General features: G+C 44.9%; 1 protein-coding gene across 1 annotated transcript in view; it reads right to left on the bottom strand.

Moving 5' to 3' along the window:
- The window catches only part of LOC311138545 (sarcolemmal membrane-associated protein-like), a 189,627-nt gene that overhangs the window by 147,145 nt on the left and 14,889 nt on the right, over nucleotides 1-27,593 (bottom strand). Inside the window, exon 3 of the mRNA XM_084173284.1 lies at nucleotides 11,080-11,152. Within this exon, the coding sequence (XP_084029410.1) occupies nucleotides 11,080-11,152 (73 nt within the window). The remainder of the gene's footprint in view (nucleotides 1-11,079; nucleotides 11,153-27,593) is intronic.

Raw genomic sequence — 27,593 nt, 5'->3', positions numbered from 1 at the left:
TGCAGGATTTTAATCCATGACGGCGTAGTGTGTTACTAATGGTTTTCTTTGAGACTGTGGTCCCAGCTCTCTTCAGGTCATTGACCAGGTCCTGCCGTGTAGTTCTGGGCTGATCCCTCACCTTCCTCATGATCATTGATGCCCCACGAGGTGAGATCTTGCATGGAGCTCCAGACCGAGGGTGATTGACCGTCATCTTGAACTTCTTCCATTTTCTAATAATTGCACCAACGGTTGTTGCCTTCTCACCAAGCTGCTTGCCTATTGTCCTGTAGCCCATCCCAGCCTTGTGCAGGTCTACAATTTTATCCCTGATGTCCTTACACAGCTCTCTGGTCTTGGCCATTGTGGAGAGGTTGGAGTCTGTTTGATTGAGTGTGTGGACAGGTGTCTTTTATACAGGTAATGAGTTCAAACAGGTGCTGTTAATACAGGTAATAAGTGGAGAACAGGAGGGCTTCTTAAAGAAAAACGAACAGGTCTGTGAGAGCCGGAATTCTTACTGGTTGGTAGGTGATCAAATACTTATGTCATGCAATAAAATGCAAATTAATTACTTAAAAATCATACAAATGTGATTTTCTGGATTTTTGTTTTAGATTCCGTCTCTCACAGTTGAAGTGTACCTTTGATAAAAATTACAGACCTCTACATGCTTTGTAAGTAGGAAAACCTGCAAAATCGGCAGTGTATCAAATACTTGTTCTCCCAACTGTAGAACACTATGGACTCACTGATAGATATAGAACACTATGGACTCACTGATAGATATAGAACACTATGGACTCACTGATAGATATATAACACTATGGACTCACTGATAGATATAGAACACTATGGACTCACTGATAGATATAGAACACTATGGACTCACTGATAGATATAGAACACTATGGACTCACTGATAGATATAGACCACTATGGACTCACTGATAGATATAGGACACTATGGACTCACCAGCTCGCTTTCTCCTGTTGTGCGCTTTACAACGAGCACGTGACTGGCTCAACAGTTCTGGGGAACTACGGTAAGCTTCATAATGTAAAATAATGTGACCGGTGAAATAAAGAACGCAATCTGATTTATCTCCTAACGTATTGCACAAGTTATAGTGGTGCTGGTTCCAACTGGAACAGCCAGTCCACCCGGTATTAGTGGAGCTGGTTCCAACTGGAACAGCCAGTCCACCCGGTTTTAGTGGAGCTGGTTCCAACTAGAACAGCCAGTCCACCCGGAATTAGTGGAGCTGGTTCCAACTGGAACAGCCAGTCCACCCGGAATTAGTGGAGCTGGTTCCAACTGGAACAGCCAGTCCGCCCGGTATTAGTGGAGCTGGTTCCAACTGGAACAGCCAGTCCACCCGGAATTAGTGGAGCTGGTTCCAACTGGAACAGCCAGTCCACCCGGTATTAGTGGTTAGGGGAGGATTTTTGGAGAAGCAGATTCTTAGTTGGACAGCCTTTCCATTGAGAAGCATGTTGTTCTCTGCTGCCCATTCCTCCAGTTCCTTTACCTCTTCCATTGAGGTCATTTTCAAATGTTTGCTAGCCTTAAAGCACGGGACAGACCAATGTCGTCGTCGTAGCCAGTGTCCAGTGTGTCCTCAAACGTGACTTAAAGTGGACATGTGAAGCAGGAAGAGGTAAGGCGAGACGACCCCACCCTGGGGGACCCCAGATGTTACCTCTGTCCATGAGCTGTACGTGTCCATGTACCACAACCCTCCCCGTTGGGTAGCTGTGAAGCCAGGGGAGTAGCCTTGAACACAGACCGGACAGATGCTGGAGGAGTTTAGCTTGGGTCGCCAGCAGAACCCGGACCATGGTGGGTTGAGTCGGTCTCGGTAAGCCAGGTGGGTGTGACTCTGAACAGCTCATGTGTTGTGCTGTGTTTAGTATGCATACTGGTTTCTGCATTCCTCAAGAGCAACTGGCATGAGCTTCTTCACAAATGAGCCTTTCACGGACTTTGCACAGACAGTCCGAAAGATTGGTCTCCAATCAATCACTTTTCCCTCCGGTACTGAGGACCTTAGGAATGGGGCAGATGTTAGCGGTTGAGCTCAGCATATTCCTTCAGTAACCAGGGGATACCATCTGGACCACGTTTTTACTTGGACAGGGTCTTGAAAAAGAGCTTGTTTCATTTCTCCAAATGTGGCATAGTTATCCTTCCTCATCAACAGGCCTAGGAACAGGATAAAGACTTAAGGATTTTCACAATTCCTGACATTTAATCCTAGTAAAAATTCCGTCTTAGGTCAGTTAGGATCACCACTTTATTTTAAGAATGTGAAATGTCAGAATAATAGTAGAGAGAATGATTTATTTCAGCTTTTATTTCTTTCATCACATTCCCAGTGGGTCAGAAGTTTACATACACTCAATTAGTATTTGGTAGCATTGCCTTTAAATTGTTTAACTTGGGTCAAATGTTTTGGGTAGCCTTCCACAAGCTTCCCACAATAAGTTGGGTGAATTTTGGCCCATTCCTCCTGACAGAGCTTGTGTAACGGAGTCAGGTTTGTAGGCCTCCTTGCTCGCACACGCCTTTTCAGTTCTGCCCACACATTTTCTATAGGATTGAGGTCAGGGCTTTGTGATGGCCAATCCAATACCTTGACTTTGTTGTCCTTAAGCCATTTTGCCACAACTTTAGAAGTATGCTTGGGGTCATTGTCCATTTGGAAGACCCATTTGCGACCAAGCTTTAACTTCCTGACTGATGTCTTGAGATGTTGCTTCAATATATCCACATAATTTTCCTTCCTCATGATGCCATCTATTTTGTGAAGTGTACCAGTCCCTCCTGCAGCAAAGCACCCCCACAGCATGACGCTGCCACCCCGTGCTTCACGGTTGTGAATGGTGTTCTTCGGCTTGCAAGCCTTCCCCTTTTTCCTCCAAACATAACGATGGTCATTATGGCCAAACAGTTCTATTTTTGTTTCATCAGACCAGAGGACATTTCTCCAAAAAGTACGATCTTTGTCCCCATGTGCAGTTGCAAACTGTAGTCTGGCTTTATGGCGGTTTTGGAGCAGTGGCTTCTTCCTTGCTGATCTGCCTTTCAGATTATGTCGATATAGGACTCATTTACCTGTGGATATAGATACTTTTGTACCCGTTTCCTCCAGCATCTTCACAAGGTCATTTGCTGTTGTTCTGGGATTGATTTGCACTTTGTGGAGGTCTACAATCTTTTGTCTGAGGTCTTGGCTGATTTCTTTGATTTTCCCATAATGTCAAGCAAAGAGGCACTGGGTTTGAAGGTATGCCTTGAAATACATCCACAGGTACACCTCCAATTAACTCAAATGATGTTAATTAGCCTATCAGAAGCTTCTAAAGCCATGACATTTTCTGGAATCTTCCAAGCTGTTTAAAGGCACAGTCAACTTAGTGTATGTAAACTTCTGACCCACTGGAATTGTGATACAGTGAATTATAAGTGAAAATCATCTGTCTGTACACAATTGTTGGAAAAATTACTTATGTCATGCACAAAGTAGATGTCCTAACCGACTTGCCAAAACTATGTTTAACAAGAAATTTGTGGAGTGTTTGAAAAAACAAGTTAATGACTCCAACCTAAGTGTATGTAAACTTCCGACTTCAACTGTATCCTGTCCATGCTTAAGCAAATAAGTTGTTCAGGACATCAGCAACATTGTCCGTTTCCACACCATCAATCTGCATCTTTCTCCAGATGATTTTGATAGACCAAACTATTTGTTGACGAAGTCCCACCACTCTTGGATTCTTCTTTGAGTACTTGAATTTAATTTGTGTAGTACTTTCTTAGCCCCTCGGATGAGCCTTTGAACCGTAGTAGTTTTCCCCCCATCCGTCAAATAATTTATGCCTTTTCTTAATGGCCGCTTTTAGTTGTTCCGTCATCCATGGATTGTCACAGGCAGTTTTTTTTAAATCTGTATGTTAGTGTTGGAGCTCTCCAACCTTTGATCCATGTTCTCTGCATCTTAGACACCAGTCTGATGGCTAGGACCAGGCTAGGACCTCCTATCTCAAGACGTCGCACTGCTCTGTATTGCATGTCCTTCCCCCTTGCTAGGTACCCTGGTGGGAACTGCAGACACTTGTGGTAACCTGATCCCAGCAGGGCCAACTCTAGTAGTGGAGCTGTACTGATCAGATCCATCATGGAGTCGCAATGTAGTAGGTGTTGAGATCTGTTCTGATCAGATCCATCATGGAGTCTCCATGTAGTAGGTGTTGAGGTCTGTTCTGATCAGATCCATCATGGAGTCTCCATGTAGTAGGGGTTGAGGTCTGTTCTGATCAGATCCATCATGGAGTCTCCATGTACTACGGGTTGAGGTCTGTTCTGATCAGATCCATCATGGAGTCTCCATGTACTACGGGTTGAGGTCTGTTCTGATCAGATCCATCATGGAGTCTCCATGTACTACGGGTTGAGGTCTGTTCTGATCAGATCCATCATGGAGTCGCCATGTAGTAGGTGTTGAGGTCTGTTCTGATCAGATCCATCATGGAGTCTCCACATACTACGGGTTGAGGTCTGTACTGATCAGATCCATCGTGGAGTCTCCATGTAGTAGGTGTTGAGGTCTGTTCTGATCAGATCCATCAAATCAAATCAAATTTTATTGGTCACATGCGCCGAATACAACAGGTGCAGACATTACAGTGAAATGCTTACTTACAGCCCTTAACCAACAGTGCATTTATTTTAAACAAAAAAAGTAAGAATAAAACAACAACAAAAAAAGTGTTGAGAAAAAAAAGAGCAGAAGTAAAATAAAGTGACAGTAGGGAGGCTATATATACAGTAAAATAAAGTGACAGTAGGGAGGCTATATATACAGGGGGGTACTGTTGCAGAGTCAATGTGCGGGGGCACCGGCTAGTTGAGGTAGTTGAGGTAATATGTACATGTGGGTAGAGTTAAAGTGACTATGCATAAATACTTACTTAACAGAGTAGCAGCAGCGTAAAAAGGATGGGGTGGGGGGGCAGTGCAAATAGTCCGGGTAGCCATGATTAGCTGTTCAGGAGTCTTATGGCTTGGGGGTAGAAGCTGTTGAGAAGTCTTTTGGACCTAGACTTGGCACTCCGGTACCGCTTGCCGTGCGGTAGCAGAGAGAACAGTCTATGACTAGGGTGGCTGGAGTCTTTGACAATTTTGAGGGCCTTCCTCTGACACCGCCTGGTATAGAGGTCCTGGATGGCAGGGAGCTTTGCCCCAGTGATGTACTGGGCCGTACGCACTACCCTCTGTAGTGCCTTGCGGTCAGAGGCCAAGCAGTTGCCATACCAGGCGGTGATGCAACCAGTCAGGATGCTCTCGATGGTGCAGCTGTAGAATTTTTTGAGGATCTGAGGACCCATGCCAAATCTTTTTAGTCTCCTGAGGGGGAATAGGCTTTGTCGTGCCCTCTTCACGACTGTCTTGGTGTGTTTGGACCATGATAGTTCGTTGGTGATGTGGACACCAAGGAACTTGAAGCTCTCAACCTGTTCCACTACAGCCCCGTCGATGAGAATGGGGGCGTGCTCAGTCCTCTTTTTTTTCCTGTAGTCCACAATCATCTCCTTTGTCTTGGTCACGTTGAGGGAGAGGTTGTTGTCCTGGCACCACACGGCCAGATCTCTGACCTCCTCCCTATAGGCTGTCTCATCGTTGTCGGTGATCAGGCCTACCACTGTTGTGTCGTCGGCAAACTTAATGATGGTGTTGGAGTCGTGCCTGGCCATGCAGTCATGGGTGAACAGAGAGTACAGGAGGGGACTGAGCACGCACCCCTGAGGGGCCCCCGTGTTGAGGATCAGTGTGGCAGATGTGTTGTTACCTACCCTTACCACCTGGGGGCGGCCCGTCAGGAAGTCCAGGATCCAGTTGCAGAGGGAGGTGTTTAGTCCCAGGATCCTTAGCTTAGTGATGAGCTTAGAGGGCACTATGGTGTTGAATGCTGAGCTGTAGTCAATGAATAGCATTCTCACGTAGGTGTTCCTTTTGTCCAGGTGGGAAAGGGCAGTGTGGAGTGCGATAGAGATTGCATCATCTGTGGATCTGTTGGGGCGGTATGCAAATTGGAGTGGGTCTAGGGTTTCTGGGATTATGCTGTTGATGTGAGCCATGACCAGTCTTTCAAAGCACTTCATGGCTACAGACGTCAGTGCTACGGGTCGGTAGTCATTAAGGCAGGTTATCTTAGAGTTCTTGGGCACGGGGACTATGGTGGTCTGCTTGAAACATGTTGGTATTACAGACTCAGTCAGGGACATGTTGAAAATGTCAGTGAAGACACTTGCCAGTTGGTCAGCACATGCTCGGATTACACGTCCTGGTAATCCGTCTGGCCCTGCGGCCTTGTGAATGTTGACCTGCTTAAAAGTCTTACTCACATCGGCTACGGAGAGCGTGATCACATAGTCGTCATGTAGTAGGTGGAGTCGCCATGTAGTAGGTGTTGAGGTCTGTTCTGATCCATCATGGAGTCTCCACATACTACGGGTTGAGGTCTGTTCTGATCAGATCCATCATGGAGTCTCCATGTAGTAGGTGTTGAGGTCTATTCTGATCAGATCCATCATGGAGTCTCCACAGGTCTTGTTTTTGACAATCTGTTTTAGACCTGGGTGAGACTTGATGGCCTTGGTAGGTACATGATTGAAATCCCCACATCAGACAATACCTGCTTCAGGTGACTTAAACTTCAGAGTCAAATGTGTTAATGAGACAGTCGATAGCGTCCTGCTGCAGTTTGTTCTCATTAGCCCATAGAGGATGGTAAAGTGTCCCAACAACAATTGTTGAGATCTGGGAAGCCGCTCTGGATGCAACTGGATCCACAGACACTCAAATTCATCTTTCAATGTCAGCCCGTCTCCTAACCTGGAGACTCATCTACATACATGGCCACCCCTCCTTTCATATTTAGACAAGGATTTGGGTCACGTCTGAATACCCTCTGGGGAATCATCTGCAATGTTTTCATGTGCCCATGTTTCTGTTACACAACCCATTTCTGATGATCTGAGTAGAAGTTCAAACTTTTATTAGCAGGGATCTGGAATTGCAGGTTAGGATATTTGTCAGACAGTGGGAAGCTTTTGCATCTTCTGCTTTCTTTATTGCAGTGAAAGACTGTCCCTTGGCACTTCTACATGACTGACAGTTTTGGCAGGCCTGATAGCAACAACAGTGTGGATCTTTCTTTGTTTACCTAGGCCAGCCTGGATTCCTCTTGGATGGCTTCTAGTTCACAGAACATGGTTTTTCAGAAGCTTCTCTTTGATGTGATGAACCAGAGGTAAAGTACGTTTCCTGAGATTCTGAAGGAAATCCGGTGAGTAGTCAAATATTTGTGGTGCCCATTTCACTTGCTTAAAAAGTCCTCCAAAACAGTTGAACTGACAAATTCTGCCACAGAACTGACCACACAGACAATACTAATATGCTGTAACTGTCCACCAATAACAGATGGGTGGCTAATGCAGAAAGAGATAGTTAATGGGTTTTACCACCACCATAACGTGGTAATCTTAGGCAAATTAATGCATTTTCTAATTAGTTCAATACATTTAGTTGATTTCCTACTAAGTTCAATACATTTGTGTATATTGTTTAATTCCGTTTCAATGTCTGTTTATTCCGAGATTCCAGCCACATTCTCTTCAACAGATGTTATAGGGCCCTGCGCTCCCTGAGGGTTTCAATGGTGGTGTCTGAGTCAGCGGAGGGAGGGGTAGATTGATAGGGGTCAGCAGAGCTACAGCCAGCCTGTCAGGGCAACAGCCACCCCGTCAGTCACCCAGAGTCAGTCAGTCAGGGCCACAGCCAACCAGCCAGCAACCAGCCAGCCAGCCAGCCAGGCCTCTTATTGCAGCCAGCCAGGCAACCAGCCAGCCAGCAACCTGCCAGCCAGCCAGGCCTCTTATTGCAACCAGCCAGCCAGCCAGGCCTCTTATTGCAGCCAGCCAGGCAACCAGCCAGCCAACCAGGCCTCTTATTGCAGCCAGCCAGGCCTCGTATTGCAACCAGCCAGGACTCGTATTGCAGCCAGCCAGGACTCGTATTGCAGCCAGCCAGGCAAGCAGCCAGCCAGCCAGGACTCGTATTGCAGCCAGCCAGGCAACCAGCCAGCCAGCCAGGCCTCTTACTGCAGCCAGCCAGTCATACCAGGGCAACACAGGGTTTTCCTCTGGCTCATGTCATAGAGAAGGTCTTTCTATAGATTCCTGTCCTGCATGGGTATTATTTCTCTCTAGTCTGTATAACCTGCTGGCTGACTGACTACAACCTGCTGCTGTAGGATGCCTGAAGCACGGTCTGAGTGGCTGGCCTGTTTCCATGTGGTTACAGTGGGCAATCAGACCTCTCCTGTGATGGAGCCAAGGGACACAGAGAGAGAGAAGAGACAGCGAGTGAAGGAAAGCAGGAGAGAGAGGGTGAGCGAGTGGTCTGGTCTGCCAAGGGAAGCATTCTGTGAGCAATTAATGTGTCCAATAAAAACCACACAACACACAAAAACACACAACAACAAACACACAACAACACAAACACACAACCTTCTCCAGTCCACTGTCCTACAGATGTAGACTTCTCAGAAAAAGCTTGCTCTCTCTCTGCCTCTCCCGCTCTACCTCTCCCTCTCTCTCTCTACCGCTCTCTCTAAATGCCCGGCTATGAAAAGCCAAGTGACATTTACTCCTGATGTACTGACCTGTTGCAACCTCTACAACCACTGTGATTATTATTTCACACTGCTGGTCATCTATGAACGTTTCAACATCTTGGAGAAAAATCTGGCCTTAATGGCCATGTACTGTTATAATCTCCACCCGGCACAGCCATAAGGGGACTGGCCACCCCTCAGAGCCTGGTTCCTCTCTACCCGGCACAGCCAGAAGGGGACTGGCCACCCCTCAGAGCCTGGTTCCTCTCTAGGTTTCTGCCTTTCAAGGGAGTTTTTCCTAGCCACCGTGCTTCTACATCTGCATTGCTTGCTGTTTGGGGTTTTAGGCTGGGTTTCTGCCGATGTAAAAAGGGCTTTACAAATAAACGTGATTGATTGATAATGGATGGGCTGGACATGCCGAGAGATGAGTTTGGATTGGTCTGCCATGTAGCAGCTTCTGTCTATAACATGAGCTGGTCAGTATATGTAGGTAATCCTTTCTAACGCAGCCTTTTTTGAAAGATATCACGTAGTAGAAATACAAAAGGTGTTGCTCTCCACTTTCTGGAGGACCGAGTTTTGAAATCAGTGGAATGCACAGTGGAATTAGAGTATGATAGCTAAGGAGATGGAGAAAATTCTGGCGTTTGATTGCAAATATACAGACGGAGTCGAAAAGAAAAACACAGAAGGCTGTTGTATAAAACATCTGTCTCCGGATTACATCTTCAAACTAAGGGCAACCATGGCATCCGTGACAGAGAGGGAGAAGCGTCCATCCATGTATACGGGTAAGATAGTTTAGCTAGCTACATTCAGATATTACACGTTTCTAATTTTGAATTAAAAGTTAAAGCGTACTGTTAGCTAGCTAGCTAACGTTAGCTGGCTCACTAGCTAACATTACGTGTATGATCTGTCTAGTAATATTATTCGTATCTCAGAGCCATTTGCATTGCTAGTTATAGCCTAATGTTAGCTAGTTAACATTTAACCTGGTTAGTTAGCTACCCGCAGATTCATGCAGGATAGTAACATTATGAGTTGGGATTATGGTTCATTGTTTAACTAGCTAGCTACATGTCTAAACAAAAGACTCCACTATGCAAATAACCATTTCAATAGAATGTTCATGTCACTGCGAAAACTGTCGATAGACGTAGCTGGTAAATTCGCTCTGGCTATCTACTCCGATTTCAGAGCACTCTCGTCTGAGTGTGCCAGAGCGCAGAATAACTGACGAATTTACGAACGCTTAACACCTGTTGAATATGGCCGCTGTCAGTAACCGTTGGCAAAAAAGCTTAATTAAATTGTTGCCAGCAGCACAGTTGCAGTCACCAACGCTCTGGATAACATAAAAACTGCCTAACCAGCTCTGCTAGGGCTAGTAAAATGGTCAGAGTGAGCTGTTCCCATATTTGTGTCTGGAAGTAGCTAGCAAGCTAGCCAACGTTAGCTCGGGTGCTTGACTGCTGTTAGGTCAGAATGCTCGGAAGACCCTACTCCTCGGCCAGCGAGTCCAGTGTGCGCTCTGAACAGACAGAGAGCGAAACGCTCTGAATTTACGAACGGACAATCTTAACAACGCTCTGAGTTACGAACGCCAAGAGCGCACTGAGCACACACTGGCACTCCAGATTGAATTTATGAACACACCCGTAGTATAAACCAGCCTTTAGTCTTGAAATCTTTGGTAGTTTAGCACATGGCCTCACATGTGAATCCTTAAAGAACTGGGTGGGGCTAAAGCTTAAGAGGGTGTGAACGATGCTGAATGGTTGTAAACAAAGAAGAGCTCTTCAGTAGGTTTATCAACTTTCAAAGCATAATTAAATTTCCCATTGTTCCTCAACTGCAGTGTATGATATACCATTTTCTAGTTCTGAGTCTCTACTTTTATCCAATGTAAAAAAACACAATGTCAAATTTTACTACATAAGATCGAATCGAGCCGGTCGTCACATTTGGCTGTTTTTTCCCCATGTAATTCAGCAGTTTTTTACATGTAATCCAGTTTGTGTCATGTTAATTTGGCTGTTTTTTACATGTAATTCAGCTCGTTTCATGTTAATTTGGCTTTTTGCGAACTGCGGAAAGAACTTTGCAGACGACCAAAACATGTAAATCCTGAAAAGTTGCTGTGCCACCGCTCTGTCTGAGCTTGATGCTTATTATTGGATATATCAGGTTACAAAATCTGACTTTTTGGATATATTGTTAATTACATGTTAGAGAAAGACCCCACTGAACTAATCAGAACAAATCATATTTGTCTTGGTAAAATTTATTTTATACCTGGGCAGAGTGGGTGGACACCCTGCATTATACAGTCTTTGTTTACCTGGTTGTTTGTAATGCCTCAGTATTATTTCCATTCATGAACTCAGGTACAATGTAACTAAGTACTTACTCTGATCGTCGTCGAGCTTCCATGCCATCCGGTAGAAACAGCTTGATTGTAGACACTATGCAGCCATGGGTGACTGCAACACACCCACAGAACAAGTGTTATTATCCACCCTCATGTCGTCACGACCCATTCCTACAGTGCATTCGGAAAGTATTCAGACCCCTTGACTTTTTTCACATTTTGTACTTGGTTTCATCAGACCAGAGAATCTTGTTTCTCATGGTCTGAGAGTCCTTTAGCTGCCTTTTGGTCAACTCCAAGCGGGCTGTCATGTGCCTTTTACTGAGGAGTGGCTTCCGTCTGGCCACTCTACCATAAAGGCCTGATTTGGTGAAGTGCTGCAGAGATGGTTGTCCTTCTGGAAGGTTCTCCCATCTCCGCAGAGGAACTCTGGAGCTCTGTCAGAGTGACCATCGGGTTCTTGGTCACCTCCCTGACCAAGGCCCTTCTACCCCGATTGCTCAGTTTGGCCGGGCGGCCAGCTCTAGGAAGAGTCTTGGTGGTTCCAAACTTCTTCCATTTACGAATGATGTAGGCCACTGTGTTCTTGGGGACCTTCGATACAGCAGACATTTTTTGGTACCCTTCCCCAGATCTGTGCCTCGACACAATCCTGTCTCAGAGCTCTACAGACAATTCCTTCGACCTCATGCCTTGCTTTCTCTGACATGCACTGTCAACTGTGGGACCTTATATAGACAGGTGTGTGCCTTTCCAAATCATATCCAATCAGGTGGACTCCAAGTTGTAGAAACATCTCAAGGATGATCAATGGAAACAGGACCTGAGCTCAATTTCAAGTATCATAGCAAAGGGTGAATACTTATGTAAATAAGGTAACTGTTTTTTATTTGTAATAAATCTGCTAAAATGTTTAAAAACCTGTTTTCACTTTGTCATTATGGTGCATTGTGCTTATATTAATGAGGATTTTATATTTATTTAATCCATTTTAGAATAAGGTTGTAACGTAACAAAATGCAGAAAAAGTCAAGGGGTCTGAATACTTCCCGAATGCACTGTATATAAAAGAATCAACAGTCACTTGTTTTTAACTACGACAGAGACATTTAAGTGAATGTTTCCAACATAACATAGGTACAGCAAATCCCCTTCCTGTATGGGACACTTTTAAAATGTGCTTTTAGAGGCCATGCAATTCAGTACTCATCTCGAAAACCAAAGCAATTTAGGTCAAGAGAGTCAATACTAACAAAGGAAATAGAAGGTCTAACAGAACAGATAGATAGCAATAAAAACTGTAACATAGAGGCTCAGAATAAATTAGAGGAAAAACAAAAAGAAATGGAGGACCTTATTTAAGAAAGATCAAGTGTAATATATTATTAAAAATAAAGCAAACTGGATGGAATATGGGGAACAATTCACCAAATTATTTTTTAATCTTCAACATAGAAATGCTACCAAAAAGATGACGGAGTCACACATGATTCACCAAATGATATTTTGAAGGAGAAACAAAAGTACTTTAAGGACATGTTTTCGTTTCAGTCGCCTCCATCTCCTCTAAATGAAGCTAATTGTAGGGATTTTTTTTCTATTGATAACGTAGAATTAACAGCCATACAGAAAGACTCATGTGAAATTACAGAGGAGGAACTTCTGGATGCAATTAACGACATTAAGTCCGCGAAAACTCCAGGGTCGGATGGCATACCAGTTGAGGTATACCAAACCTTTTTTGATATACTCAGAGGACCGTTATTAGCATGTTTTAACCACTCCTATGTGAATGCTAGATTATCTGACACTCAAGAAGAAGGTCTGATTTCATTATTACTGAAACAGGATACAAGTGGGAAATATAAAGATCCAGTCCATTTAAAAAATTGGAGGCTCCTTACACTTCAGTGTTGTGATGCAAAAATCCTAGCAAAATGTATAGAATAAAAAAGGTATCATTCTAATCAGACAGGCTTTTTACATGGAAGATACATTGGAGATAATATAAGGCAAGTACTGGAAATCATAGAACACTATGGAAAATCTGGGAAACCAGACCTGGTATTCATAGCAGACTTCGAAAAGGCTTTTGATAACGTACGACTGGAGTTTATATATAACAGTCTGCTGTAGTTTACAACAATTCTAATTTCTAAAGTGGAAGTTGGGAGAGTTTTACTCGGGTGGTTCAGTGAAACAATTATAGTTTCTGAGGTGGAAGTTGGGAGAGTTATATATATAATTTTTTTTTTTTGGTGAGGGAGGCCTGCTCTCTCCTTTCCCAGATGTTTAGTTCATTTCATTCCGATCTCCTCTGCATTATTGTAGCCATCTGCTGCAGCCTGTCAAAGATTGCCTCTGCCTATCCCTGTTCTCTCCTCTCCGCACAGGCTACACAAACGCCTCACACCGCGTGGCTGCTGCCTCTCTAACCTGGTGGTCCCTGCACGCACCACACACCTGGAGTTCCAGGTCTCAGGCAGCCTCTGGACTGCCGTTCTGCCACCAACAAGGCTGACTTCATCCCAGCCTATGCTACCCTCCAGTCCCTCGACTTCCTGGCGCTGACGGAAACATGGATTACCACTGAAAACACTGCAACTCCTACTGCTCTCTCCTCGTCTGACCATGTGTTCTCGCATACCCCGAGAGCATCTGGTCAGAGGGGTGGTGGCACAGGAATCCTCATCTCTCCCAAGTGGTCATTCTCAATTTTTCCCCTAACCCATCTGTCTATCTCCTCATTTGAATTCCACGCTGTCACAGTCACTAGCCCATTTAAGCTTAATATCCTTGTCATCTATCGCCCTCCAGGTTCCCTTGGAGAGTTCATCAATGAGCTTGACGCCTTGATAAGTTCCTTTCCTGAGGATGGCTCACCCTTCACAGTTTTGGGGGATTTCAACCTCCCTACGTCTACATTTGACTCATTTCTCTCTGCCTCCTTCTTTCCACTCCTCTCCTCTTTTGACCTCACCCTCTCACCATCCCCCCCCCACTCACAAGGCAGGCAATACGCTTGACTTCATCTTTACTAGATGTTGCTCTTCTACTAATCTCACTGCAACTCCCCTCCATGTCTCCGACCACTACTTTGTATCCTTTTCTCTCTCGCTCTCCTCCAACACTACTCACTCTGCCCCTACACAGATGGTAACGCGCCGCCGCAACCTTCGCTCTCTCTCTCCCACTACTCTCTCCTCTTCCATCCTATCATCTCTTCCCTCTGCTCAATCCTTCTCCCTCCAATCTCCTGATTCTGCCTCCTCAACCCTCCTCTCCTCCCTTTCTGCATCCTTTGACTCTCTGTGTCCCCTATCCTCCCGGCCGGCTCGGTCCTCCCCTCCAGCTCCGTGGCTTGATGACTCATTGCGAGCTCACAGAACAGAGCTCCGGGCAGCTGAGCGGAAATGGAAGAAAACTAAACTCCCTGCCGACCTGGCATCTTTTCACTCCCTCCTCTCTACATTTTCTTCATCTGTTTCTGCTGCTAAGGCCACTTTCTACCACTCTAAATTCCAAGCATCTGCCTCTAACCCTAGGAAGCTCTTTGCCACATTCTCCTCACTGCTGAATCCCCCCCCCCCCCCCTCCTCCCTCTCTGTGGATGACTTTGTCAACCACTTTGAAAAGAAGGTTGACGACATCCGATCCTCGTTTGTTAAGTCAAATGACACTGCTGGTCCTGCTCACACTGCCCTACCCTATGCTTTGACTTCTTTCTCCCCTCTCTCTCCAGATAAAATCTTGCGACTAGTGACTGCAGGCCGCCCAACAACCTGCCCGCTTGACCCCATCCCCTCCTCTCTTCTCCAGACCATCTCCGGTGACCTTCTCCCCTACCTCACCTCGCTGATCAACTCATCCTTGACCGCTGGCCATGTCCCTTCCATCTTCAAGAGAGCGAGAGTTGCACCCCTTCTCAAAAAACCAACACTCGATCCCACTGATGTCAACAACTACAGACCAGTATCCCTTCTTTCTTTTCTTTCCAAAACTATTGAGCGTGCCGTCTTTAGCCAACTCTCTTGCTATCTCTCTCAGAATGACCTTCTTGATCCAAACCAGTCAGGTTTCAGGACTGGTCATTCAACTGAGACTGCTCTTCTCTGTGTCACGGAGGCTCTCCGCACTGCTAAAGCTAACTCTCTCTCCTCTGCTCTTGTCCTTCTAGACCTGTCTGCTGCCTTTGATACAGTGAACCATCAGATCCTCCTCTCCACCCTCTCCGAGCTGGGCATCTCCGGCGCGGCTCACTCCTGGATTGCGTCCTACCTGACCGGTCGCTCCTACCAAGTGGCGTGGCGAGAAGCTGTCTCCGCACCACGTGCTCTCACCACTGGTGTCCCCCAGGGCTCAGTTCTAGGCCCTCTCCTTTTCTCCCTATACACCAAGTCACTTGGCTCTGTCATATCCTCACATGGCCTCTCCTATCATTGCTACGCTGACGATACACAACTAATCTTCTCCTTTCCCCCTTCTGATAACCAGGTGGCGAATCACATCTCTGCATGTCTGGCCGACATATCAGTATGGATGACGGATCACCACCTCAAGCTGAACCCTGGCAAGACGGAGCTGCTCTTCCTCCCGGGGAAGGACTGCCCGTTCCATGATCTCGCCATCACGGTTGACAACTCCGTTGTGTCCTCCTCCCAGAGTGCGAAGAGCCTTGGCGTGACCCTGGACAACACCCTGTCGTTCTCCGCTAACATCAAGGCGGTGACCCGATCCTGCAGGTTCATGCTCTACAACATTCGGAGAGTACGACCCTGCCTTACACAGGAAGCGGCACAGGTCCTAATCCAGGCACTTGTCATCTCCCGTCTGGATTACTGCAACTCGCTGTTGGCTGGGCTCCCTGCCTGTGCCATTAAACCCCTACAACTCATCCAGAATGCCGCAGCCCGTCTGGTGTTCAACCTTCCCAAGTTCTCTCACGTCACCCCCCTCCTCCGCACACTCCACTGGCTTCCAGTTGAAGCTCGCATCCGTTACAAGACCATGGTGCTTGCCTATGGAGCAGTGAGGGGAACGGCACCTCCGTACCTTCAGGCTCTGATCAGTCCCTACACCCAAACGAGGGCATTGCGTTCATCCACCTCTGGCCTGCTGGCTCCCCTTCCTCTGCGGAAGCATAGTTCCCGCTCAGCCCAGTCAAAACTGTTCGCTGCTCTGGCACCCCAATGGTGGAACAAGCTCCCTCACGACGCCAGGACAGCGGAGTCACTCACCACCTTCCGGAGACATTTGAAACCACCTCTTTAAGGAACACCTGGGATAGGATAAAGTAATCCTTCTAACCCCCCCCCAAAAAAAAAAAAAAAAAGTATAATTGTAAAGTGGTTATCCCACTGGCTATAGGGTGAATGCACCAATTTGTAGTCGCTCTGGATAAGAGCGTCTGCTAAATGACGTAAATGTGCCCTTGAGCAAGGCACTTAACCCTAATTGCTCCTGTAAGTCGCTCTGGATAAGAGCGTCTGCTAAATGACTAAAATGTAAATGTTATAAAATGGGTTAAAATCATGTATAGTAACCCTAGGTGTAAAATAGTAAATAATGGCTATTTCTCAGAAGGTTTTAAAATGTCAAGAGGAGTAAAACAAGGTTGTCCACTATCAGCATATCTATTTATTAGGGCCATCGAAATGTTAGCTATTAAAAAATCAGATCCAACAATAATATCAAGGGATTAGAAATCCAGGGCTTAAAAACAAAAGTGTGTCATTATACGCTGATGATTCATGTTGTTTTCTTTTAAATCCACATATTGAATCCCTCCACAGCCTCATAGAGGATCTAGATACATTTTCTAACCTCTGGATTACAACCAAATTATGACAAATGTACTATATTACGTATTGGATCAGTAAAAAAATACTATTTTTACATTACCATGTAGTTTACCAATAAAAATGGTCTGATGGTGATGTGGATATACTCGGAATACATATCCCAAAAGAAATAAATGATCTCACTCCAATACATTTTAATAGAAATTTAGCAAAAATAGATAAGATCTTGCTACCATGGAAAGGTAAATACCGGTCTATTTGTGGGAAAAAAAATCACCCTGATTAACTTTTTAGTATTATCCCAGTTTACCTATTTGTTTATGGTCTTGCCTACGCCTAGCGAACAGGTCTTTAAATTATATGAGAAAAAAATATTCAATTTTATTTGGAACGGCAAGCCAGACAAAATTAAAACGGGCCTATTTATATAATGAATATGAATTCGGAGGACAGAAATTATTAAATTTTAAAGCATTAGACCTATCACTAAAAGCTTCAGTCATACAAAAGTTATACTTAAATCTGAACTGGTTCTCTAGCAAATTAGTAAGATTGTCTCACCCAATGTTCAAAAATGGCCTTTTTCCCTTTATTCAGATTACAACCTCTCACTTTCAGTTATTTGAAAAGGAAATAATCTCCCAAATATCACTATTTCTAAAACAAGTCATAGAAAGTTGGTTGCAATTTCAATTTAATACTCCAGAAACGACAGAACAAATAATGCAACAAATATTGTGGTTAAACTCAAAATACACTGATAAAAAAAACATACTTTTTTGAAAAAATGTTTTAAAAAATGTATAATCTTTGTAAATTATATCATAAGTAGAACTGGTGGAGTTGTCACACATGCAGCTAGCAAAAACATATGGAAATGTCTGCTCTACCCAAAATTACAACCAAATAATTGCAGCATTACCGCAAAAATGGAAGAGGAAAGTGGAAGAGGGAAAAAGTTGGTTAAAGAACATAATTGGTTAAAGAAAATTGTGATAAATAAACAAGTATACCAGTTTCATTTAAGGACCAAAGGATTGACAGCCGTCCCATATAGATTGCAAAATAGTTGGGGAAGAGATTTTTGACATACCGATTCCATGGCATAGTGTTTATGAACTGACAGGCAAAACGACGCCGGATTCAAAGCTTAAATTAAATTATTGTACAAAATTCTTGCTACCAATAGAATGTTATTTATATGTCCCCTGTAGCTCAGTTGGTAGAGCATGGCGCTTGCAACGCCAGGGTTGTGGGTTCGTTTCCCACGGGGGGCCAGTATGAAAATGTATGCACTCACTAACTGTAAGTCGCTCTGGATAAGAGCGTCTGCTAAATGACTAAAATGTAAAATGGATACAATCTTCCCAGCTCTGCAGATTTTGCTACGAAGAGACAGAATCCTTAGATCATTTGTTTTGGTACTGTCCATTTGTAGCTTGTTTTTGGTCACAGGTTCAGGAATGTCTAAAGGATTGCAATATTTACCTGGAGCTAACCCTGCAGATAGCATTACTGGATGATCTGAAAAGTCATAGACAATCGATCAATAATACATTTACATTTGTACATTTTAGTCATTTAGCAGACGCTCTTATCCAGAGCGACTTACAGTTAGTGAGTGCATACATTTTTTATTTTTTCATACTGGCCCCCCGTGGGAATCGAACCCACAACCCTGGCATTGCAAACGCCATGCTCTACCAACTGAGCTACATCCCTGCTGGCCATTCCCTCCCCTACCCTGGACGACGCTGGGCCAATTGTGCGCCGCCCCATGGGTCTCCCGGTCACGGCCAGCTACGACAGAGCCTGGATTCGAACCAGGATCTCTAGTGGCACAGCTAGCACTAGCACTGTGATGCAGTGCCTTAGACCACTGCGCCACTAGGGAGATAATAATAATAATAATACTTTTAACAAAAAAATATATTTTCAATTTACAATCTGTAGAAACTATGAGAATAGAAGGGTTCAGAACTTTTGTGAAACCTCACAGTTGAAAAATATATGGCAAATAGAAATCCAATATGGATGGTGTTAAGAGATAGATGGGAGGTGTTGAACGGAGATGAAGGATGGGACTAATAACTAATAACAACAAAATAACTAATGTAAAACATACTGTGTCCATAATAAGTATATAGGTTATAGGTTGAGAACTTTTGTGAAAGAGCACAGTTTGAAAGATATGGCATATAGAAGCAAACCGGATTGACATCATGAAAATGATCGGAGAGGTTGAGGGTAGAGGAAGTTCAGGAGTAAAAACAAACAAAATAGAATTATTGTAAAATTGACTGTGTCCATAAAATGTATATAGTATGTATAAGCTGGAAATATAGGCCTAAGCATTGTTGTTCACTAGTTTACTCCAATTAGGGAAGGGGTGGCGGGGTTGGAAAGTAATAAAGGGAAATATATATTTTTAAAGGATATGTATATATGTATGTAGATGTATTTATATGTATGTAGATGTATGTAGATATATTTGCGAGATAAAAAAAACATATGGGGGATTGGAAGTGATGCAGACAATTACATTGATGGAAGTTACAATCTGCAATATTAAAGCTGATCTACCCCCTAAAAAGATGAGGCTAGTAGATCAATTTCAACCCAGACCAATCATTTCAGTAGGTGGACCGTGACGGATTACAGCTTCACTACTACTAACAATTCTCTGAAGAGAGTCATTGCTAGATGATGTAAGATAGCTTGTCTTTGCTGATTTATTCATAGTGGAGAAACAACCACACTAAACGCACTGCCTTCACCCGTCAAGGAAGCTGTGGTGTAGGCCAATATACCGTTTATACCATACAACGGGATATTTCGAAATTTACAATAACGTTTAAAATAATGAATACATTTGAGGCGGGTTGCATGCTACGCCACTGCTTATAACTATAAATTAAGTATAACTATAAGATATCTAAGATGTGTCAAATAAATGATATCCAGCTCAGGAATCCAGCTATGCATTTGGTTTGCTAACTTGTTAGATGTTTATCTCAAGCTTCTTGACATTCAAACCCCTCCTGGATCAAGATCCCTGTTGCCGAAATAGCACCCCTTGCGTGCACATTCGGTAATACCATATACTCCGGAATGGTAGAGAAACTGTATGAAGATCTGGATACCGCCCAACCCTGATATAGTGTATCTGACTTACTAAGAAGCTGTGGTGACATCTTGCATCATGAAGAAAGCAGCCATTTCATCACTTCTAGAGCTGCAATCAGACACTACTGCAGTCTGTCAAACCCTACACACTCCTCTCACACGCACACTGGACTCCCTGCCAAGATGCTTACATCATGGCCTAACCGTGCAACCAGACCACACCATTAAAAAAAATGGCCAGCAGAATAACACGCAGCAGGGTTTCAGTCAGGAAAATTGCGCCCGACAATGTGACCGGGACAATTTTATTTTACAGGCCATTTGAGAAATGTACTGGACCCCATATGCATTGGGTGCGTAAACCCATTAGGGCATCAGAATAACAGAAATCACATTTTGATCATGGAAATAGATTTTTACAGAACATGTGGCTGTTCAGTGTCCTGTTGGTTCCAGACTTGGTGCATCGGTACCGCTTGCCATGCCGTAGCAGAGAGAACAGTCTATGACTTGGGTGGCTGGAGTCTGAAAATGTGTAGGGCCTTTCTCTGACACCGCCTGGTATAGATGTCCTGGATGGCAGGATGCTCAGCCTCAGTGATGTACTGGGCTGAACGGGATACCCTTGGGATACCCTTGCGGTCAGATGCCAACCACTTTTCTGTGGTTAAATGCGGTGGTTTGCGCTTTCAGGTTTGCACAAATGCTGCCATCTAGCCACAGTTTTTGGTTTGGGTAAGGTAATAGTCACAGTGGGAACAACACCTATACACTTCCTGATGAACTCAGTCACCGTGTCAGTGTAAACGTCAATGTTATTCTCAGAGGCTACCTGGAACATATCCCAGTCCACGAGATCAAAAGGGTCTTGAACCATGGATTACGATTGGTCAGACCAGGGTTGAATAGACCTTAGCACGGGTACTTCCTGCTTGAGTTGTCGTCTAAAGGAAGGGTAGCAGAATGGAGTCGTGATCTGATTTATCGAAGGAAGTGCGGGGAAGGGCCTTGTAGCCATCCCGGAAGGGAGAGTAACAATGGTCAATAGTTTTTGAAGAGCGAGTACTACAGGCAATGTGTTGATAGAACTTCGGTAGCGTTTTCCTCAGATTTGCTTTGTTAAAGTCCCCAGCTACAATAAATGTGGCCTCAGGATGTGGTTTCCAGCGTGCACAAAGTCCAGTGGATGAACAAGATGCTAAACTAAAGGACTGTTTTGCTAGCACACACTGGAATTTGCTCCGGGATTCTTCCGATGGCATTGAGGAGTACCCCACATCAGTCTCTGGCTTCATCAATAAGTGCCTCGATGACGTCGTCCTCACAGTGACTGTACGTACATACCCAAACCAGAAGCCATGGATTACAGGCAACATCCGCACTGAGCTAAAGGGCAGAGCTGCCACTTTCAAGAAGCAGGACTCTAACCCGGACGCTTATAAGAAATCCCGCTATGCCCTCCGACGAACCATCAAACAGGCAAAGAGTCAATACAGGACTAAGATTGAATCCTACTACACCGGCTCTGACGCTCGTCGGATGTGGCAGGGCTTGCAAACTATTACAGACTACAAAGGGAAGCACAGCCGCGAGCTGCCCAGTGACACGGGCCTACCAGACGAGCTAAATTACTTCTGTGCTCGTGTCGAGGCAAGTAACACTGAAACATGCATGAGAGCATCAGCTGTTCCGGGCGACTGTGTGATCACGCTCTCCGTAGCCGATGTGAGTAAGACCTTTAAAACAGGTCAACAGTCACAAGGCCGCAGGGCCAGACGGATTACCAGGATGTGTACTCCGAGCATGCGCTGACCAACTGGCAAGTGTCTTCACTGACATTTTGAACATGTCCCTGACTGAGTCTGTAATAGCAACATGTTTCAAGCAGACCACCATAGCCCTGTGCCCAAGAACACTAAGGTAACCTGCCTAAATGACTACCGACCCGTAACACTCACGTCTGTAGCCATGAAGTGCTTTGAAAGGCTGGTCAGGGCTCACATCAACACCATTATCCCAGAAACCCTAGACCCACTCCAATTTACATACCGCCCCAACAGATCCACAGATGATGCACTCGATTGCGCTCCAGACTGCCCTTTCACACCTGGACAAAAGGAACACCTATGTGAAAATACTATTCATTAACTACAGCTCAGCATTCAACACCATAGTGCCCTCAAAGCTCATCACTAAGCTAAGGACCCTGGGACTAAACACCTCCCTCTGCAACTGGATCCTGGACTTCCTGACGGGCCGCACCCAGGTGGTAAGGGTAGGTAACAGCACATCCACCACACTGATCCTCAACACGGGGGCCCCTCAGGGGTGCGTGCTCAGTCCCCTTCTGTACTCCCTGTTCACTCATGACTGCATGGCCATGCACGACTCCAACACCATCATTAAGTTTGCAGACAACACAACAGTGGTAGGCCTGATCACTGACAACAACGATCCAGTTGCAAAAACTTTTATTTTTTTTAGGTGTTCTTACCTAAAACTGCATTTCACTAAGGTCTACACCTGGCCGTGTGGTCCAGGACAACAACCTCTCCCTCAACATGATCAAGACAAAGGAGATGATTGTGGTCTACAGGAAAAAGAAGAGGACCGAGCACGCCCCCATTCTCATCGATGGGGCTGTTGTGGAGCAGGTTGAGAGCTTCAAGTTCCTGGGTGTCCACATCACCAACAAACTAACATGGTCCAAGCACACCAAGACAGTCGTGAAGAGGGCACGACAAAACCTATTCCCCCTAAGGAGACTGAAAAGATTTGGCATGGGTCCTCAGATCCTCAAAAGGTTCTACAGCTGCACCATCGAGAGCATCCTGACTGGTTGCATCACTGCTTGGTATGGCAACTGCTCGGCCTCCGACCGCAAGGCACTACAGAGGGTAGTGCGTAAGGCCCAGTACATCACTGGGACCAAGCTTCTACCCACATGTCCTCAGTTACCTCAACTAACCGGTGCCCCCGCACATTGACTCGGTACCGGCACCCCCTGTATATAGCCTTGCTACTGTTATTTTACTGCTGCTCTTTAATTATTTGTTACTTTTATTTTTTTTAGGTGTTCTTACCTAAAACTGCATTTCACTAAGGTCTACACCTGTTGTATTCGGAGCATGTCACAAATATAATTTGATTTGAAGGCGAGGTCAGTACAGGTGCATCAAAGCTGGGACAGAGAGACTGAAAAACAGCTTCTATCTGAAGGCCATCAGACTGTTAAATAGCCATCACTAGCCGGCTACCACCCGGTTATGTAACCCTGCACCTTAGAGGCTGCTGCCCTATAGACTTGAAATCACTGGCCACTTTAATAATGGAACACTAGTCACTTTAATAATGTTTACATACTGCTTTCCTCATCTCATATGTACAGTGGGGAGAACAAGTATTTGATACACTGCCGAAAATCCAGAAAATCACATTGTATGATTTTTAAGTAATTCATTTGCATTTTATTGCATGACATAAGTATTTGATCACCTACCAACCAGTAAGAATTCCGGCTCTCACAAACCTGTTAGTTTTTCTTTAAGAAGCCCTCCTGTTCTCCACTCATTACCTGTATTAACTGCACCTGTTTGAACTTGTTACCTGTATAAAAGACACCTGTCCACACACTCAATCAAACAGACTCCAACCTCTCCACAATGGCCAAGACCAGAGAGCTGTGTAAGGACATCAGGGATAAAATTGTAGACCTGCACAAGGCTGGGATGGGCTACAGGACAATAGGCAAGCAGCTTGGTGAGAAGGCAACAACCGTTGGTGCAATTATTAGAAAATGGAAGAAGTTCAAGATGACGGTCAATCACCCTCGGTCTGGAGCTCCATGCAAGATCTCACCTCGTGGGGCATCAATGATCATGAGGAAGGTGAGGGATCAGCCCAGAACTACACGGCAGGACCTGGTCAATGACCTGAAGAGAGCTGGGACCACAGTCTCAAAGAAAACCATTAGTAACACACTACGCCGTCATGGATTAAAATCCTGCAGCGCACGCAAGGTCCCCCTGCTCAAGCCAGCGCATGTCCAGGCCCGTCTGAAGTTTGCCAATGACCATCTGGATGATCCAGAGGAGGAATGGGAGAAGGTCATGTGGTCTGATGAGACAAAAATAGAGCTTTTTGGTCTAAACTCCACTCGCCGTGTTTGGAGGAAGAAGAAGGATGAGTACAACCCCAAGAACACCATCCCAACCGTGAAGCATGGAGGTGGAAACATCATTCTTTGGTGATGCTTTTCTGCAAAGGGGACAGGACGACAGCACCGGGAGGATGGATGGGGCCATGTATCGCGAGATCTTGGCCAACAACCTCCTTCCCTCAGTAAGAGCATTGAAGATGGGTCGTGGCTGGGTCTTCCAGCATGACAACGACCCGAAACACACAGCCAGGGCAACTAAGGAGTGGCTCCGTAAGAGGCATCTCAAGGTCCTGGAGTGGCCTAGCCAGTCTCCAGACCTGAACCCAATAGAAAATCTTTGGAGGGAGCTGAAAGTCCATATTGCCCAGCGACAGCCCCGAAACCTGAAGGATCTGGAGGAGGTCTGTATGGAGGAGTGGGCCAAAATCCCTGCTGCATTGTGTGCAAACCTGGTCAAGACCTACAGGAAATGTTGATCTCTGTAATTGCAAACAAAGGTTTCTGTACCAAATATTAAGTTCTGCTTTTCTGATGTATCAAATACTTATGTCATGCAATAAAATGAAAACGAATTACTTAAAAATCATACATTGTGATTTTCTGGATTTTTGTTTTAGATTCTGTCTCTCACAGTTGAAGTGTACCTATGATAAAAAATTACAGACCTAAAACCTGCAAAATCAGCAGTGTATCAAATACTTGTTCTCCCCACTGTATATACTGTATTCTATTCTACTGTATTTTAGTCAAACCACTCCGACATTGTTCATCCTAATATTTATATATTCCTTAATTCCATTATTTTACTTTTAGATGTGTGTGTATTGTTGTGAATTGTTAGATACTACTGCACTGTTGGAGCTAGGAACACAAGCGTTTCGCTACAGCCGCAATAACATCTGCTAAACACGTGTATGTGAGAAATAGAAATGTGACCTCTATTGGCAGTGACCTCAACCCACCCAATAATAGCTCCTTTCCCCTGAATTGTACACTCCACCTGTTCCCTACTTCCCACAAATCTAAAAGCATTGGAGTGGCGGAGACATAGACTGGGAAGTTCTCACTATTTCTTATACCAGTCACTTCCTTTCGATTCAGTGAAGTGAAGTGAACGAGTGCACAGTTTGGGAGGAAGAACAGATCATTGGGATGCGAACCTTGTTGTATAGGTCTCCTACGTGTAGAACAGATGTAACTCTTGTTGTATAGGTCCCCTATGTGTACCATTGAGATGGACGTACTTGATCCAGCGCCACTGAAGGACCTACTTGATCCAGCGCCACTGAAGGACCTACTTGATCCAGCGCCACTGAAGGACCTACTTGATCCAGCGCCACTGAAGGACCTACTTGATCCAGCGCCACTGAAGGACCTACTTGATCCAGCGCCACTGAAGGACGTACTTGATCCAGCACCACTGAAGGACGTACTTGATTCAGCACCACTGAAGGACACACACTTCAGCACAGTATTTTGCATTTAGTATTTTATTATGGATCCCCATTAATTCCTGCCAAGGCAGCAGCTACTCTTCCTGGGGTCCAGCAAAATTAAGGCAGTTATACAATTTTAAACACATTACATTCACAACATTAAGTGTGTGCCCTCAGGCCCCTACTCCACCACATATCTACAGTACAACAATCCATGTGTATAGTGCGTATGTTGTGTGTTTGTATGCACGTGTCTACGTTTGTGTCTCTTCACAGTCCCCGCTGTTCCATAAGGTGGATTTGTACCATTTTTTTTTTTATATAATCTGATTCTACTGCTTGCATCAGTTACCTGATGTGGAATAGAGTTTCATGTAGTCATGGCTCTATGTATTACTGTGCGCCTCCCATAGTCTGTTCTGGACTTGGGGACTGTGAAGAGACCTCTGGTGACATGTCTTGTGGGGTATGCATAGGTGTCCAAGCTATGTGCTAGTATTTTAAAAACAGACAGCTCAGTACATTCAGCTTGTCAACAACTCTTACAAAAACAAGCAGTGATGAAGTCAATCTCTCTTCCACTCTAAGCCAGGAGAGACTGACATGCATGTCATTAATGTTAGCTCTCCGTGTACTTTCAGGTGGTATGTAACGTTCAGACTATCCACACTCCAACACAGTAGCAGGTGGTATGTAACGTTCAGACTATCCACATTCCAACACAGTAGCAGGTAGTATGTAACGTTCAGACTATCCACACTCCAGTACAGTAGCAGGTGGTATGTAACGTTCAGACTATCCACACTCCAGTAAAGTAGCAGATGGTATGTAACGTTCAGACTATCCAAACTCCAACACAGTAGCAGGTGGTATGTAACGTTCAGACTATCCACACTCCAACACAGTAGCAGGTGGTATGTAACGTTCAGACTATCCACACTCCAACACAGTAGCAGGTGGTATGTAACGTTCAGACTATCCACACTCCAGTACAGTAGCAGGTGGTATGTAACGTTCAGACTATCCACACTCCAACACAGTAGCAGGTGGTATGTAACGTTCAGACTATCCACACTCCAACACAGTAGCAGGTGGTATGTAACGTTCAGACTATCCACACTCCAGTACAGTAGCAGGTGGTATGTAACGTTCAGACTATCCACACTCCAGTACAGTAGAAGGTGTTATGTAACGTTCAGACTATCCACACTCCAGTACAGTAGCAGGTGGTATGTAACGTTCAGACTATCCACACTCCAACACAGTAGCAGGTGGTATGTAACGTTCAGACTATCCACACTCCAACACAGTAGCAGGTGGTATGTAACGTTCAGACTATCCACACTCCAACACAGTAGCAGGTGGTATGTAACGTTCAGACTATCCACACTCCAACACAGTAGCAGGTGGTATGTAACGTTCAGACTATCCACACTCCAGTACAGTAGCAGGTGGTATGTAACGTTCAGACTATCCACACTCCAGTACAGTAGCAGGTGGTATGTAACGTTCAGACTATCCACACTCCAGTACAGTAGCAGGTGGTATGTAACGTTCAGACTATCCACACTCCAGTACAGTAGCAGGTGGTATGTAACGTTCAGACTATCCACACTCCAGTACAGTAGCAGGTGGTATGCAACGTTCAGACTATCCACACTCCAGTACAGTAGCAGGTGGTATGCAACGTTCAGACTATCCACACTCCAACACAGTAGCAGGTGGTATGTAACGTTCAGACTATCCACACTCCAACACAGTAGCAGGTGGTATGTAACGTTCAGACTATCCACACTCCAGTACAGTAGCAGGTGGTATGTAACGTTCAGACTATCCACACTCCAGTACAGTAGCAGGTGGTATGTAACGTTCAGACTATCCACACTCCAGTACAGTAGCAGGTGGTATGTAACGTTCAGACTATCCACACTCCAGTACAGTAGCAGGTGGTATGTAACGTTCAGACTATCCACACTCCAGTACAGTAGCAGGTGGTATGTAACGTTCAGACTATCCACACTCCAACACAGT

The sequence above is a fragment of the Coregonus lavaretus genome, assembly GCF_964263955.1.
Source record: "Coregonus lavaretus genome assembly, chromosome: 12".
NCBI lineage: Eukaryota > Metazoa > Chordata > Actinopteri > Salmoniformes > Salmonidae > Coregonus > Coregonus lavaretus.
The sequence above is the reverse complement of the archived record's forward strand: the minus strand, read 5'-3'. Positions and strand labels throughout refer to the sequence as shown.